The sequence below is a fragment of the Mercenaria mercenaria genome, chromosome 10 (genome assembly GCF_021730395.1).
Source record: "Mercenaria mercenaria strain notata chromosome 10, MADL_Memer_1, whole genome shotgun sequence".
NCBI lineage: Eukaryota > Metazoa > Mollusca > Bivalvia > Venerida > Veneridae > Mercenaria > Mercenaria mercenaria.
In genome coordinates, this window is record NC_069370.1 from 73,683,372 (window position 1) to 73,700,868 (window position 17,497).

The following is a 17,497-nucleotide window of genomic DNA, read 5'->3' on the forward strand; positions in this document are numbered from 1 at the left end:
CACACAGTCATTTAAACCATGAAATATTTCTACCGTGCAACAACTAAAAGGTGTTTCATGCTCAGTGGATGTTAATCCTTACCATGCCGAACATGATTGGTTCTGCCTTTGCGACCAGTGTAGATCATGATCAGCCTGCACAAACATGCAGTCTGATCATGATCTGCACTGTTTGCTATTCAGTCAGTGTCTTTTTGGTAAGCACCTTAACAGTTAATGATACTGTCCAAATTAAAGATGGACACGTTCATTTAAGAAATTTAGCAGGGTAATTTAAGGGTTAAAATGTAATCTTATCTTAGGGGAAATGAACTACTTTCATACATAGAAGTCTGAGGAAGGAGTGGTATAATCTGGCTGCTTGAGGCTTCATGCGCAGTGTTCAAATGGACATTTAATGAAAGGGCTAGGTGTCCTTCCATCTGTTTGCATGGGTTAAGTTTCCACTCAATAAATTCAGACTGCTTTGATCTATGTTCCAAACTTTAGAGGTACTTTGCATAGGTCATATTCTGCTCAGCACAACTGTGGTTTCCTTAAATTATAAAAAAAAATCTAAAAAAAAATATTTATACAGCCAAGCACTGGTGTATTAGGATGTCACAGAAAGTCAGCAGTGTTTGAGTTGATACGAAGTGGGAAGCGTTTCCCTAATGGCTATTTCTGGCAAGTTGAAATGGTGAGTTATTTTACATTTCAAATTAATTTATGTATATACTGGTCAGTAGATGAAAGATACAGGCACATTAGAAAGCCTGAAATGATAAAGAAAATTAGTGAATGATTATTTTTTTTCATTAAATTTAGTAGATACAGTGGTTTTGAGAAATATCTTACATTAAAATTCATGTATATGATTCATATATGGTCCAAAATGTGCATTTTGTGCCATATCTAAAAAGATTACAGTCTTTGATAGAATTGAAATGCTAATTTCATTTTTCTTATTCTTTCAATGTCTGATATATATGGCCGGGCTGCAGTGGCCTAATGGATAAGGCACCTGCCCCGCAATCAGGAGGTCAAATGTTCAAGCCCTGTCAGAGGCGGGTCTTGTTACTGAAGAGAGACCGGTTGGTGAGCCGCCAGCTAGTATTGCCTGCTGGATTGCCTACCTGCCTGGTGCCTGGCATTAAAAAATAGGAATGGGGAAGTAATGCTGTTCAATATAATTATGTAGGTGTCTCATAAGCAAATTTGGCTGGCCCTTTCAGTAGGGGTGACTATAATGAACAAACTTTACTTACTTTACTTTACTTATATGATGAATATCATTTTTGCAGGACCGCCTTCAGTTCACAGAGAATGGCCGAACACATAATGTGTCAGACTCAGAAAGTTTTATGCTGATGCTAGGCATTTTCATCTCCAGAAGTCTTGTTACAACAGTAAGTGCTGAATCCTTTTCCAGCCTGAGGTGAAATTGTTAGAATCTTAATAGCATACATTTAAAGTAAGAAGAAATAGTTGAAAACCAAGTGACTAATAATCCATATTGGACCCCATCCCCTAATGAGGTCAGACCTTCTTTTGAACAACTTAGTTTGATATGGTTGATTTCAATACAATGTTTTAGGGAAAAATGATTTTAATGCTTAATATTTGTTATATGTAATTGCCAGAGAATTAAGATTTTTTTGCCCAGCATCAAATCTATACCCCTTTTTCCGACCTTTTGGGGGAGTGTTTTCTAAGCTGGTTCTAGAGAAGTTAACAAAGACAATGGGATTTGCCCTTGTCCATACGTCAGAATTTGTGTCGTGCATATCTAAAAAAGTATTTTTGACTTAAAGTCATCAGACCTCACAGAATTGTTATTCGTCATTTGAAGTTGTGCACCTGATATTCTTATTTGGATTTCACACTGCCAGACAGGAGTTATGACTCTTGACTTGAACAGAAATATGCATAAAAAGGGTCTCAAAGATGGTGTCACATGTATCTCAAAAAGTATTTGATTTATTTAGAATTATGAAATATCACAGGATTATTATTCAGCATGTGATGACAGAGTTAGGGCCCTTTACTTAGTAAAAAAGTATGCATAAAAGGGCATAAAAGGTTGTGTCACTTGTATTTTAAAAGTCATGAAACATGATAGGAATATTACATGTATTTAGCATGTGAAGTTGTGCACCTCAAGTTTTGTTTTGGATTTCTGCTGGTCAGACCAGAGTAAAAAAAAAAATGCATTACCGTATTTTGGTAAGGGCAAACAAGTTTTTGTCACATGTTTCTGAAATAGTATTTTGGTGGAGTCATAAAACATTACAGGATTGTTAGATAGCATGTGAATAGGGATTTGAAAAACCTGAGTTATTAAACCATGCAGGAATTTAATTCAGCTTGTGAATTTGTGCACCTGAGTACACCAGCTTTTTGTTGGGATTTCACTCCACAGTACTATAGTTATGGCCCTTGAGCTATTAACAAAATGTGCATTAACGGCATAAAAGTTTGTGTTATGTATTTCAAAATGTATTTGACACAGAGTCGTAAAACATTCGAGGATTTTATATAGCATGAAGTTGTGCACCTGGTGTTCTGTTTGGAATTTCATTCAGATAGACCAGAGTTATGGTCCTTAACACATAAACTATGGACACACATCTAGTTCAGCTGTCAAATATGCACAAGTACATGGTCTGTGCACACTGTATATATCTATAATCGACAGTAGGTAAATATATGTTGGGCTGTGACCATGTAATTATTTGCACCTATGACAGCTGAAAAAAATAATTTGAACAATACATAATGGGTATGTACATGCTACTGTAGAAACACCATTATTGCCCACAGCAGGACAGAAGACAAATGTAGAAGTAGTTTAGTTCCCAGGTGCTTCCAAGGAGTCACTATGGAAATAATGTAGAAGACTGAACAAAAAATAAGTGGTAGAACACTCCACATTGCTACATACAAGCTTGCAGCAGTTAGATCTCAACAGGCGCAGCAGATGATATTCGAACCCCAGAGTTGGACAAATATGCTGTTATAAAAATGTTTGCTTCTTGCATTTCAAGTAATAAGATTTATCCATGGCACGATTAAAAGTGGATACATTTCTATTTCTATAAAGATTTCGACTGTTCTATCCGGAGTAGGTTTTAACCGCACAGTCCGTGTAAAGGTATATTACAATAATGAAATTGCTTTGACGCTCTTAAGTAAGTTCCATTAAAGACGTATCTGGTAGTTAAGAAAAGTTGGTATAATTTTATCCGTGGAGACATTGAAGGTTTTGGCCCCACTTTTTATACGCCAATTACAAAAAAAACAGATGTATTATGTGGTGGCATGTGCATTTGTCTGTCTGTCTGTTCAAAGCATTGACTTTAAACTTGGCATATAAGGTTTCTTGGGCATAATCAAAGTAGGTAGGTGGAGATGTGATAATGTGCATAGTGTATGAACCTTGTCTGTAGGTCAGTTGTCAAAATCACAGACTGAGTTCCAAGATTAAACCTGACTATCATAGTTTGTGTCCTGAGATTTGAAAACCATTCAAGGTATTCTTTTCAGTCATGACATATAGGTAGGTGGCAATGAGACAATGTGCAGAGCACATGAGCTTGGTCGGTATGCCAAAGGTCAATGTCATAAATTGAGGTAAAATATCAAATCTCAGGAGCACGACCTGAAAACAATTTAAGGTATTGACATTAAACTTTGGTATGTAACTGGATGGAGATGAAATGATGTGCAAAAGCACATGAACCAGGTTGGTAGGTCAAAGGTTAAGCTCACGGGACAGTTAAATCTCTCTGACATATTTCTAGTCCAGAGCATATCTTAATAGTTCTTCACGGTATTCTTTTCAATCTTGGCATATAGGTAGATGTCAATGAGACAATGTGTACTAATTAGTAGGTCAAAGGTCGAGGTCATAAATTGAGTTCATATGCAAAATCTCTGGGGCACAACTTGAAAACATTTCAAGCTCGGCACAAAAGTTGATGGTGATGAGTGGATTTTCGGTGTGCAACAGTCCACATTACTCCCCCACCCCACCCGACTCACACAGTGTCCACTAAATTTCTTGTACCTTAGTATTCCGTTACCCATGCTGCGCACCCACCACCCCCAACATCAACACATTACATGCCCCACTCCTACAAATGCACAAAAAGAACTTTAAATTATACTTCCTACCTTCATATGTAAAACTAAGGGCATATATTGCCCCATTTTGCAGAGCTCTTTTGTCATAGTGTTGTGGTAAATACTTGTGCTATTAATAAAGCTTATATAATGACACGGACACCACTTTTAAATATCTAACATTCTTTTGACCCTTTCAGACCTGGAGGACAAATAAAGGGCTGTTTCCACAAATACTTGTGTAAAGTTAAAGTATATGTAAAAAGTGAAACAGGACATGAAGTATGTCATTCAAACAAGAGAGTTATATAGTTTTGGTCATACTCACCAAACCTGATCATGCCAGACTCCTCATTCTTGTGTCAAATTCTTGTGTCAGATTTTTGTGTTAAATTCATGTGTCAAATTTTTGTGTCAGATTTTTGTGTTAAATTCTTGTGTCAAATTTTGTGTTAAATTCTTGTGTCAAATTTTAATAAACAGGAGTTATGATCTGGGTGAAAAGATGTATTGAAGCTGACAAATGGACTGATATCATACGTTTTCAATTATTATGAATGCACTTTACATGCATAAACATCCTAGCAAAAATGTAAACAATAAAATGGAAAATCTAAGTGAAGTATTGATTGTGATACGTTTTATGAATGTTTATTATTGTAGATTTTAATGAAGCCAGTTGATTATGGTCTGTCATCAGAACCGTTGTCAGAGATAGCTGAAAGAAATCTGCGTATTCTCGCCTCCACCATCTTATTTCTGGTGCGACGAATATCTATACAAAGAGGTCGTGGAATAATGGTTTGTAGCATTTACTTTTTTCATGATCATTTTGCATTATGTGTAGCCATTTGCAAAAATCAAAATGCTGGTTAGGGTGTGAGTTTAAAACCTCTGCAAAATCAGAAAGTAAAAAGGTTGAAACACTAGTTTTTATTGAAACTTTTGGAATGTTAGCTTTTCAAATAATGTTTTTCTTCTGCCACCAGGATGGATTTGCTAGTTTCATGGTGTATGTTACTCCAAATGTGTGCATCAAAGGAGATCTTAAAATGAGTTCACCAATCAACATTTCAATTATTTGATACATCAGTCACTTATAATGTTTAAAATTCTACTTGTATCCATAAATATGTTATTCTAACATGACCAGAAATAACCTATATTATACATAGGAGAAAATCAATCAACAGTTATTTTGCGATAACCTATGTGTTTGCAAAATAGTGACATCATCCTCTATGTATAGAATGATCCAGGTGCTTAGCATGAAGTGTAGATCATGTGGTAAAAAGTAGTTACCATTTTTCCTAACACTGTTCATACCGTATAGCTGTTAATTCTGCGGGTTTTTATTTCTGCTAAATCTGAGGGTTGAGGCTGTCATGCAGAAATAAATTCCGCAAATTTAAACTATCAGCAGAATTTTTTGATGCAGAAATAAACTTTGATATTTCGATTCATATAATGACCCATTATCTTTATCTCAAGTTTATCATCTGCTGTCAAGTTATTCACACCGTATTGATTGTGGTTGATTGCTTTTGTTAATGTATCAATCTATTGTCCAGGAATGAATGGTTACTGTTCAGGGCATGTAATCTTTACAAGTGTATATCACAAAACTCTCTAGGCTTAAGAAAAAAAATAAACTAATTAATGTGTGTTATAACTGTTGTATCTGAATGGACTGTGAAGGGCCTATGTACTAGATTTTGCATTTGTATAGATCTATAATCGGTATTAAAACCAAGTTGCATCTTTTGTAAACGTTTTAAATTAAAACTCAGTTCCTGCTAGAAAAGTTAATCGAAATCTTATTATTATAACAACACCAAAGAGCTTGTTTTGGTCACATGATCAGAAAACTTCTAACTAGCACAGCGTGCATTCTACTTCCCTTACAGAAGAAAAAGGCCTGCTGCGTACTCTTGCTGTGTACATACAGCGTATATGATGCGTACATGATGTGTACTGAAATCAATAGTACGCAGGATATACACCGCACATACACCGATAGTACGTTTGTAGTACACTTTTGACATGCAAATGAGCTCTGCCGCGTACTTCTTGCTGCGTACATGCTGTGGACTACATAGTACACAGGATGTACGCTGGAGGAATTTAGTATGCGAGAAATAGTACGCAGCATGTACGCGGCACATACACTTTTCACATGCAAATGAGCCTGCGGTGTACTACTCCTGCGGCGTACATGCTGTGTACTCATGGCCCGAGTCCTGCGGCGTACATGCTGTGTACTCCTGCTGCATACATGCTGTGTACTCTTGTGGCGAAACTGCTGTGATAATGTAAATTCCTTACCCCACCAACTTTCGTATGCAAATGCTGATCATTTGGACAGAAAAAAACAGAAAAAAGATAAGTGACATGCATCAATAAGTATTTACCCTTACCAAAATAATGTAGATTGATGTTATCAAATAAATTAGTATGCTTTTCTCCATCCACTTATCAATGAAATAAATCAGTTTTTGTAGCATGTAATTTGGTAAACATTTGAAGAAAATGGCGTAACTGCATCAAGGGGAAACAACTTTAATGCAACTAAATATAAGTGTTATGATTAATTATAGACGATGTGTGCGTAGTATGTATTTATTTTGATTAAAATCCATCTGAGAACAATCTAGGACTGGAATTATATAAGCATTTATACACTTTTACGTCCGTAAAAAGTAGCGCACCAATAAATTTTGGATTGATTTTTTTCCAATGGGGCAAGCGCAATTAGCCAAAAACGTTCTGAAAATATACGAGCGGCAAATCCGATGAACAACTTTTTAATTTGGTGAGGCCTTAATGAGTTAACATAATGAGCATTAAAGCCTTTATAAAACACGATAGAGTGGTGTTTTGCTTAAGAGTATTCAAATAACAGTGAGAGCTATTAATTCTTCTCATTCGGGCGCTGTTGAGGCATTATCTTGGTAATTATTTCATGTATTACAAAATGTAATGCAACGAAGTTCAAATAAGGCTTTTCAATTATCCAAGTTAGAAAGCTCCAGGATTAATTCAAAATGAAAAAGAATATATTTTTACACTGCATGCAAGGTGCAGCTCAGAAATCACTAAGATGTAAGCTTCACAAATGAGCATTGCAAATAGTTTGGCAAATTTTTATTGTTATTCTGAACTATTCTATGCTATTAAGATAAAAGTTACTCGGAAATCAAGTTCTTGCTTCCAAAAAAAAAAAATGTACAAATCCTTCCTGCATGAAGTCCCTCCCGCGTATATGAAGTTTACTTCAGACTTTAACTTATAAAAAAAAAAACTAAGTATAAATGCCAAAAGAAATTGTACAAGTCTTTCCCGCGTATATGAAGTGTACTGCACAAATTTCAATTAAAGTATCTGCGGTGTACATGCAGTGTACTATTTTCTTGTACAAGTCCCTCCTGCGTACATGCAGTGTACTCCTTAAATTTTCAGAGTCTGTGCTGCGTACTTGAAGTGTACTAGTGACCTCCTGCGTACATGCTGTGTACTCGTCGAAATAGTACACGGCATGTACGCGGCATGCGGTGTATGTAAAATGTACTCCTCTGGCGTACTACTGTGTTCGCGGCATATACACAGCAAATACGCAGCATGTACGCCACAGAGGCTTGCTTCTGTAAGAGTTCGGATAAAATTTCACCTGTCTAACTTTGTAGCATAGAAAAGAGTATAGTTAATTCGAAAGAAACATTATTTTTAACAAGTTTGCCTTTTAATCGCCGGTAGATTTGCAGGGTTTTCATCCCCAAATGTTCACGTTCTCATGTACGATTTCTTCTCGGATAATTATACAATAGGGGGATTTGGAAGACTGCAATGAAATCATTTGAGACAATTCAACCCAAGTTAGAAAAATTTCAATTTTCAGTATTTGCATTTTTAACAATAAAATTCGGAAAAAAATGCTTTGGAAGCATAGAATGCAACCAAGAAGAATTCGGTTTGATTGAGTCTGTTCATGAGAGGTAATGAAATGTGCAACACCTCTTACGCCCCCTAGCACCAACTTAAGCGGAACTCTATTACACATATGTTGAATGGACTCCATGGTCCCAAAGGACTAGAAAGTATATATAAAAACACTAAAACATGCATGTTGTCATGATTATGAGGCATATTATATTAATCTACATCTGAAAAATGGCTGAATGGAACCTGAAGATCATGATGTGTGCTGATATTGGAGACAGTAGTACATGTAGTTGTTTTGGTTGTTTTAAGATTGAATGAAACATTTAATTTCATTGTAAATATTCTTTTACAGTTGCTTTTAGATTAAGAACTATTCTGAAGTGTCTTTTATCAAATATAGATGTAATTTATGTATAATAATTATATTCATAGCCTGCTTTTACCAAGATGAGATCTCATTTGAAAAAAAAAAAATAATAAAAAAATCACCTTTCAATGTCACAGGGGCCTGAACATGGAAACCTGTTTCTGATCAGTAATTTGAGGACCACTTGACCCAGAATGTTGAAACTTCATAGGATGATTGGACATATAGAGTAGATGACCCCTATTGATTTTTTAATCACTTGATCAAAAGTTAAGGTCACAGGAACCAGAACTTTGAATACAGTTTCCAACCAATAACTTTAGAATCATTTGACCCAGAACCTTCAATATTTTTGGGGTCACTTGACTTAAGAGAAAGGTCACAGAGGCATAAAGATGGAACAACTTTTTCTGGATCAATAACTTGAGAATCACTTGATCCAGAATGTTGAAACCTCATAGGATGATTGGACATGCAGAGTAGATGACCTCTGTTGATTTTGGACTCACTCGATCAAAGATCAAGGTCACAGGGGCCTGAACATGGAAAACGGTTTGTTTGAGAACCACTTGACCCTGAATTTTGTAACTTCATAGGGTGATTGGACATGCCAGGTAGATGATCTCTACTGCAGCCAACCGTTAGTGTCTCTTTGTCTTTTGCTCCTATCCTCTATTGACTTCTTGCCTATTATGACTATGCATTGGGGGACTAGGGAGACATGGGCATCTTCTAATTTGAAAATTAATTGCCCTCCTTCGAAGGAGGAGGGGTATATTGTAAATATTAATATCTGATGATGGATGTTGGTCGGTCTGTAGACGAATCAGTTTCCGCATGATAACTGGAGAACGCTTGGGCCAAGGATCATGAAATCGGGAGATTTGTCATGACCATCAAATGACCCCTATTGATTTTGAGTTCAGTAGGTCAAAGGTCAATATCAGCTCAACTCAAACTCAAACTCAAACATTTTATTGCTGAAGGCCGCCGGCCCATGACAACATAGTATAACAAAATATATATTACACCTATTGACAATGTGGTGTATGGTACATAATTGTATATACATGTACAAGTCAGTTCAAAAGATCTTTTCTGAGTTTGCTTGCATACCATATATACATTGCTAAATTATTGAGAATAATTTCATTAGAAGAAGACATCAATATATAGAACTTGCGTACATTGACATTCGTAAAGAATTTGTAAGGAATATACTTATGCCTGAGATCGCTATACACAGGACATTTAAGAACAAAATGATACTCTGTCTCTATATCGCCTTGACAAAGTCTGCAAATACGTTGATGCCTAGGATATTATTATATCGTCCTATTTCAATATCCAAATCATGTGCTGAACATCTTAGTTTACTTAAAGCACTTCTAAATTTTCGAATATTTACACAATTCAGATAACATTCATGTTCAAACCGTAATTTAAAACAAGCATATGTGCTGAGTTTACTACTATCTCTAACCTTGCCAAACCATTCTTGGATACATTGGTCAATCAGTCTGCCTACAAAATTCTTAATAAATACATTTTCATCATGCACATTCTGTTCCAACCATACATATCCGAAGCCTACATTATTCAGTAAACTTTTGACTCTTGTAGCCCAGTTATTTTGACCACTTTGGTCTAAAATATACATCATATCATACGCTTTACGGACATATCTACTTTGATCTAGCTTAAATATGCGTAGCCAGTATTTTATTACTCTTTTAGCCGTAGAAACAAACATAGGATGTCTACCACAATCTCCTACAACCGCTGCATTGCATGTCCTACGAGGAGTACACATGTATCGTTTACAGGCGTATATCTGAGTCTGTTCAACTGATTGCATCTTATTTGTGCCCCAGATTTCCGATCCGTACAACAACACTGGTGAAATTTTCGAATCAAATATTTTAAAATACGCTTCCTTAGTCAACTGACCATTTTTATACAATTTTGAAAGTAAATGTACAAGGACTCGCTTCCCTTTCAGCGCTTGTTCATTTGCCATTTTTGTTAAAGCTAGCTGGTTAGTGGATAGAACACCAACATATGAAAACGCTTTTACTACTTCAATTGGTTCATTATTGTAGGTCCATCGTTCAGCTCTCGATAAAACGCCACCATTTTTATGTACCATGATTTTTGTCTTATTAACATTTACACGCAAGTTATAATCGTCACAGAAGGTGCTTAATATATTTAGTAAACGTTGCAAACCAACAACTGTATCCGCTGTCAAAGCTAAATCATCAGCAAAGAATAATGATAATATTTCTTCCGTGTGTGGGAAGAGCTGTATACCTGCATATCCTGATTCTCCAATCCGCTTAACAAGATCGTTTATGAACAGGATAAGCATAATCGGACTCCCAGAGCAACCTTGCTTTAATCCGAGAGGACACCTAAAACTCCCCGTCATATCTCCATTAGAACACCGTACCTTAGCCTTTACTAATGTATACATGGCTTTGATAGTATTATAGAGTTTTCTATGTACCCCATTTGATGACAATACTTGGAACAATTTTGGTCTGTTAATCAAGTCAAACGCCTTCTTAAAATCTACATATGCAACGTATAATTTGCCCCCTTTTTTCGCCAACTGTTTGTCAATTAAAGCTTGCAAAACAAAGGCGTTATCTACTGTTCTGTACCCTTCTCTAAATCCTGCCTGTGGCTCCACTATCTTCTCATATATATTTACGTAAAACGTCAAACGCCGACAGATAACGCTTGTATATATTTTACCAAGTACATTTAAAAGAGATATTCCTCTATAATTATCAGGTACGTTCCTATTTCCCTTTTTATATATTGGTACTACGATTGATTCACACCATTGTTCTGGATACATACCATCACTAAATATCCTATTAAATAATTTTGTAATAATACAAAGCAGGCTTTCTATACTTTCTAGAAAAAAATCAGGAATTAGTTCGTCATTTCCTCCACTTTTACCTCTTTTCATCGACCTAACTGCTCCAGCAACCTCATCTGCAGTAATTTCACCATTAAACAATTCGTCAGTTATATCATCATCGTATTGTATATCTTCTAGCTCTGGGATTATGTTATCGACATCTAAATCACTATTAAACAATTGTTCAAAGTGTGTTTTCCATTGATCAATAGTAATATTTTCTTCCCTTCTAGTCTCCACTGTCATCCTTTTCAACTTTGACCAAAACGATTTTACATTGGTACTCTTATCAATAAGTTCCTCAAGCTGTTTTTCATTGTATTTATGCTTTTGCTGGTCACAGTAGTTACTAAATTCACGTTTTGAATCTAGATATGCGTCAAGATTGCTTTTTATTCTGTTTCGCCTGAAGACTCTTAAAGCTTTGTTTTTTAGATATTTTAAAGTTCTACATTTCGCATCGAACCACATTGGCTGTATAACTGTGTATGATTTTCTTTCTACTAGACAAACATTACCACTTAATCGCAGCTTGTCCATTAATATTCCAACCAATGTCGAAATACTAGTATTATTATCTTCTATTCTAGTACAGAACTCTGTGATAAAAATTTGACTGAAATTACTTGATATTTCATGTTTAAATTGTTGAGTTCTTCTTTCATCGAATATGTATTTGATCTTAACATTTCGATTTTCATCTAGAACATCTCGGTTACCTTGAAGACCCTTAATTTCATATTCAAATCTGATCGGCATATGACATGATTCAGTTCGATTTTCAATTTTAAAATTTGCTATTAACTGAAAAACATCGTCAGAACATATCAGATAGTCAATCACACTGCATCCGTTATGACTTATATATGTGTATTCTCCATTTATATCGTCATGGATTCTACCATTAACAATGTGTATTGCGTTAGCTTTACAATATTCTAACAAATTCAGGCCAAACGAATTCACGGACGTATCACGTGATCTCCTCAGTGTTAAATGTGAATCATCTAAAATATCTACTACGGCTTCATACTCTGCCACATTTCTATTAACAGTTATAAAATCATGTCTATTAGCTGTCCTTGCGTTCATGTCACCTATGAGCATGAAATCATTATTTACATCAATATCGTATTCAGACAAAATACTTTCTATTAAATTTATACCCTTATATTCTTTATTTCTATAGAACGGCGATTGTTCCGGTGGGAGATATGCTAGACATAATACAACATCACTACCAGTCAAAGATATTGTTTTATCAATCTTTAACAGTATAGAGAATTCGCAGTCATCAAATATACGTGTAATAAATCTATTTAACGTTAGTTTAACAAAAACCACTAATCCTGCCATAGCTCGCCCGTGTATGTTGTTTCTTATTGCTGGGCAAAAGTATATTTGGTACCCGTTCAAATTAAATGGTAGATCTATCTCATGCTCTATCCACGTTTCTAATAGACATATTATGTCAAGACTATTCATAAACTTAATTAAGTCTTCGTCTAATACTTTATTAATTAAACCGTCAATATTCCAACATGCTATAATTAATCGTTTACTAGTAGTTTCTGGGCGTTGGCCTTCATCCTATGCATGTTTCACCGATGTTTCATCCATGTCTATATCATAAAGCGGTCTTGAAGTATCCATACTTGTATCTTCATCAATCACTTCGATCAACTTTCTAGTAGCTTTCTTTACTACTCTTGTACCTGAAGGTTCATTTTCATCGTCTATCTGTATCCCATCCTTATCTACAATTTTCAACTGACCTCTATAATAGTAGCCCCAGTTGCCCATCTTTCTCACATATTGCAACTCTTCCCTCTGACTTTGCGTAAGATCGTCTCCTACGCGTATGCCTTTAGCCCGCAATTCGTCGCGTCCCTTGTAAATTCTATATTTGTCATCATCATATCTAAAGGTTATTACTGTCAGCGGTTGTCTACCATCTTTTAACTCCCCTATAATCTTCACGTATTTTATGTCATCCTGTATCCATTTGTCCCTCGGGCTTGCTACGTTTAAAACTTTATCAATAACCGTTTTTTTCATATTTCTCATTTCACCCTCTGTTTCGATAGGCATATTAAATATTCTCATGTTACCCTTTATAGAATCCCGTTCTAACCTGTTTAATCGCTCTGACATCCGATCTATTTTCCTACTGTTTATTTCTACATTTCCATCAATATGATCTACATCCAGATGCATGTTCTCATTTAGATCACTTATATCAGATACTTCCTTCCTGACAGCGTTTAAATCTTCCGTGATTCTCTCTTGTTCTACTTTTATCGAATTCATTTCCGTTTTTGCCGAGCTAAGCTGTGATCTCACAGATTTTAGTTCACTTTTCATGCTGATCATTTCCGCATATAGTGATTTTATTTCTTCGCGGACATTATTTTCACTACCTTTAATTGCTTCTAGAAGACGTTTTTCACTCTCCTCAGAGATTGGTCCCGGGTTCGTTTCGATGTCCCCGCTCAGCAGTATCAGTGACATGGGTTTATGTTTTTCGTTATTTAGACACATGTTATTCCACGAAGGGTCTGTAGACCAAGACAAACTTGAGTGCGGGTTTTGTCCTTTTGTTGCTAATGACGTAGGTTGTACGTTACTCGTGACACAAACAATGTCAGCATCCGTGCATTCTGTAATACCAGCCTTCCATATCAGCAGTACATATCACATTGACAATATAACCTTTTTGCCAGAAAACTAGATTATGCTTTGGTCTAAGATCACATTTGATACGGAGGTCATTTAAGATTGGTAAATGACCCATGATTATTGATTTAAGGTCAATACGTTAAATGTCTAGTGGGCAGTGGCCAAATAATTTCGTTCCTTGTCAGTTACTTCATGCAAGTGTTCAACAAGCTTTTGTTATAACTAGAATCTCCAAATATCACATAATTATTAATTAGTCCATGACATTTGCTCACATTTACTGTTATTCCCCTTGTTCCGGTAAAAGCAGTGTTTCCCATTGATTTGTTAAAAAATGCTTATAATTCAAAAAAGATTTTGAGCAAAATTAACCAAACCTCACAAAATTTTCAATAAGCACATGAGCTTTGCTCATATATTATTTTATCCCCTTTGACAGAGTAAAAGCAGAGTTTTACCCCTTGATTTGGTAAAAGAAAGGTTGAAAATGCTTATTAATCAAAAGTAGTTTAACTAGAATCACCAAACTTAAGCTAACTGTTCATGCCTACCAGAAGCTGTTACTGCTGCCCACATCAGTCCTCTAAGTGCTTTGATTTTTAGCTCATCTGATTTTTTGAAAAAAATGATGAGTTATTGTCATCACTTGAGCGGTTGTCGGCGTCGGCGTCTGCGTCGGCGTTGCCTGGTTAAGTTTTATGTTTAGGTCAGCTTTCCTCCTAAACTATCAAAGCTATTGCTTTGTAACTTGGAATACTTGTTCACCATCATAAGTTGACCCTGTATAGCAAGAAACATAACTCCATCTTGCTTTTTGCAAGATTTATGGCCCCTTTTGTACTTAGAAAATATCAGATTTCTTGGTTAAGTTTTATGTTTAGGTCAACTTTTCTCCTAAACTATCAAAGCTATTGCTTTGAAACTTGGAATACTTGTTCACCATCATAAGCAGACCCTGTACATTAAGAAACATAACTCCATCTTGCTTTTTGCAAGAATTATTGCCCCTTTTGGACTTAGAAAATCAGTTTTCTTGGTTAAGTTTTATGTTTTGGTCAGCTTTTATCCTAAACTATCAAAGCTATTGCTTTAAAACTTGTAACACTTGTTCACCATCATAAGCTGACCCTGTACAGCAAGAAACATAACTTCATCCTGTTTTTTGCAAGATTTATGGCCCCTTTTGGACTTAGAAAATATCAGATTTCTTGGTTAAGTTTTATGTTTAGGTCAACTTTTTCTCTTAAACTATCAAAGCTATTGCTTTGAAACTTGCAACACTTGTTCATCATCATAAGCTGACCCTGTACAGCAAGCAACATAACTCATCCTGCTTTTTGCAATAATTATTGCCCCTTTTGGACTTAGAAAATCATTTTCTTGGTTGAGTATTATGTTTAAGGCAACTTTTCTCATAAACTATCAAAGCTATTGCTTTAAAACTTGCAACAGTTTTTCACCATCATAAGTGGACACTGTACATCAAGAAACATAACTCTATCCTGCTTTTTGCAAGAATGATGGCCCTTTTTAGACTTAGAAAATCATGGACAGGACAATACTTCTATTATACAAAAAAATCAGATGAGCGTCAGCACCTGCAAGGCGGTGCTCTTGTTTAACAGATTTCAGTACTTACCTTGAAGAATCTTTACCATGACCTTCTCATCTATTTTTTGTTTCTTTTTGAAGCGTTAGCAAAGAAATTTGTTTAACCAAGCAATTAATCTCAGGTGAGCGATATACTGGCCATCATGGCCCTATTGTTCATCATGCACGGTGATGAAAAGAAATCAGATTTAAACATAAATCAGCTGCGCCAACTTCACTGTCCTAGATTCCGACCTAAATAATGCCACCAAGACATAACTGACGAGAACGATATGCATTTGAGTCGTTAATTATGACATAGTAAATGTGGTAGCCATTTCCCATGCACATAGTTTACTTCCAGTTTATGCAAACCACAAAAATTAATTCCTGGTTTTCTCAAAGGTCGCAGAAATAAAAAAAACGCAGAAATAAACTAGGCCCATTTTAGGACAAAACGCAGAATTTTTTGCCCGCAGAATTAACCCGCTATACGGTACTAGTATGTTGTGTTAGAATGGAAATAACAAGTTCCCAAGTGTGATTTATCATAGAATAACCAGAGCTTTTCGTTCTTATGCAAACAATATATCACTCAGGCTTATGGCCTTCATGATATATTCTCACACATAAGAATTCAAATCACGGGTTATTCTACTATAATCAAGCTTGGGAACTTATTATTTCTTAAGCATAAAATATCAACTGCTCTAATATTTGCTATCTTTATCGCTGATTGTAGTGTACTTTTGAATTCTGTATATTTACAGGACATGCCAGCGGAAATCAGCAAGTATCTATACAGTGACAATGAGATGCAGTATGTTTACAGTAAACTTTCACGAACATTTAACTATTGTGAGGGTCTACTAAGGGAATGGGGAACAGAGTATATTCGGCGAATAAGAGCAAGTAGTATGCAGGCATAACATCAACTTTTATCTGACCTGATGTCATCTTTTGACGTGTTCGGCTGTGATTACATCATCTTGTACTCCTTTACCTGTAGACTGTGATAAAATCATCTTCAGGATTGTTAACAACTTTGACTGTGATAGCATTTTAAAGATATGGTCATATTTTAATGTGTGATAACTCACAGTATGCAGTATCTACTTTCATGTTATCTGAAATCACCATACTGTACCATATAAAGTTCTAAGCAGTCATAAATGTTGCTTGCACACTTCATAACTTCTCAGAAACTACTCTATCAAACAGAGTCTCCAGTGTTTTATTAGCTCACCTGAACCAAAGGTTCAGGGTAAGCTATTAGTATAGGGTGGATTGTCCGGTGTCCAGCGTCCATCTTCCACATTTTTACTAAAACATCTTCTCCTCTGAAGCTACTGGTCAGAATAACACCAAATTTGGTCTAGCACCCTGGTGACTTCCTAGTATGACTCATTACACCGGATAACGTCAAAAGCATGAAACTACATTTTGTATTACTTCAAATGTAACACTGAGTAGTCACTTCATATTTGGTGTAAACAGTCCTGTTTAAGCTGCTACCATCCGCAGTTCAGAGTAACATATTCAGAATTCAAGCCGCTGAGTTTTTGAGTCAGAGCGCCCTAAAAGTTTCGGTATCAAGTTTGTTCAAATAGGGGCATTTGGCACCTTTTAGGTGCCGCTAGAGCTAAAAATAGAAATACCTTTAAGGTTTCGATGGAGGCATTGAGAAACAAAAATCAAACAACACCAAATCATAGAAAGAAAGAGTTGTTTGACATGAAAATTGAACAGCATGTAAAACATGTATATTACTTTACGAAACAAGTGTCAGTATACTGATATAAACATTGAATTCCGGAAAAGGGCTGCCTAAAGGGGCTCCACTTCCGGACAGTTAAACGCCTTTAAAAACTCACCATTTTCAA

At 35.7% G+C, this 17,497-nt stretch overlaps 1 protein-coding gene across 11 annotated transcripts in view; it reads left to right on the forward strand.

Annotated features, from left to right (window-relative positions):
- LOC123561292 (uncharacterized) overlaps positions 1 to 17,272 on the forward strand; it is a 164,833-nt gene extending 147,561 nt beyond the window's left edge. For all 11 annotated transcript variants that reach the window (XM_045353558.2, XM_045353548.2, XM_045353560.2 and 8 more), the window contains 4 exons: positions 578 to 679; positions 1,284 to 1,388; positions 4,768 to 4,905; positions 16,385 to 17,272. In XM_045353558.2, the coding sequence (XP_045209493.2) occupies positions 578 to 679; positions 1,284 to 1,388; positions 4,768 to 4,905; positions 16,385 to 16,543 (504 nt within the window). In that variant the 3' untranslated portion in view covers positions 16,544 to 17,272. The remainder of the gene's footprint in view (positions 1 to 577; positions 680 to 1,283; positions 1,389 to 4,767; positions 4,906 to 16,384) is intronic.
- The last annotated feature ends 225 nt before the right edge of the window (positions 17,273 to 17,497 follow it).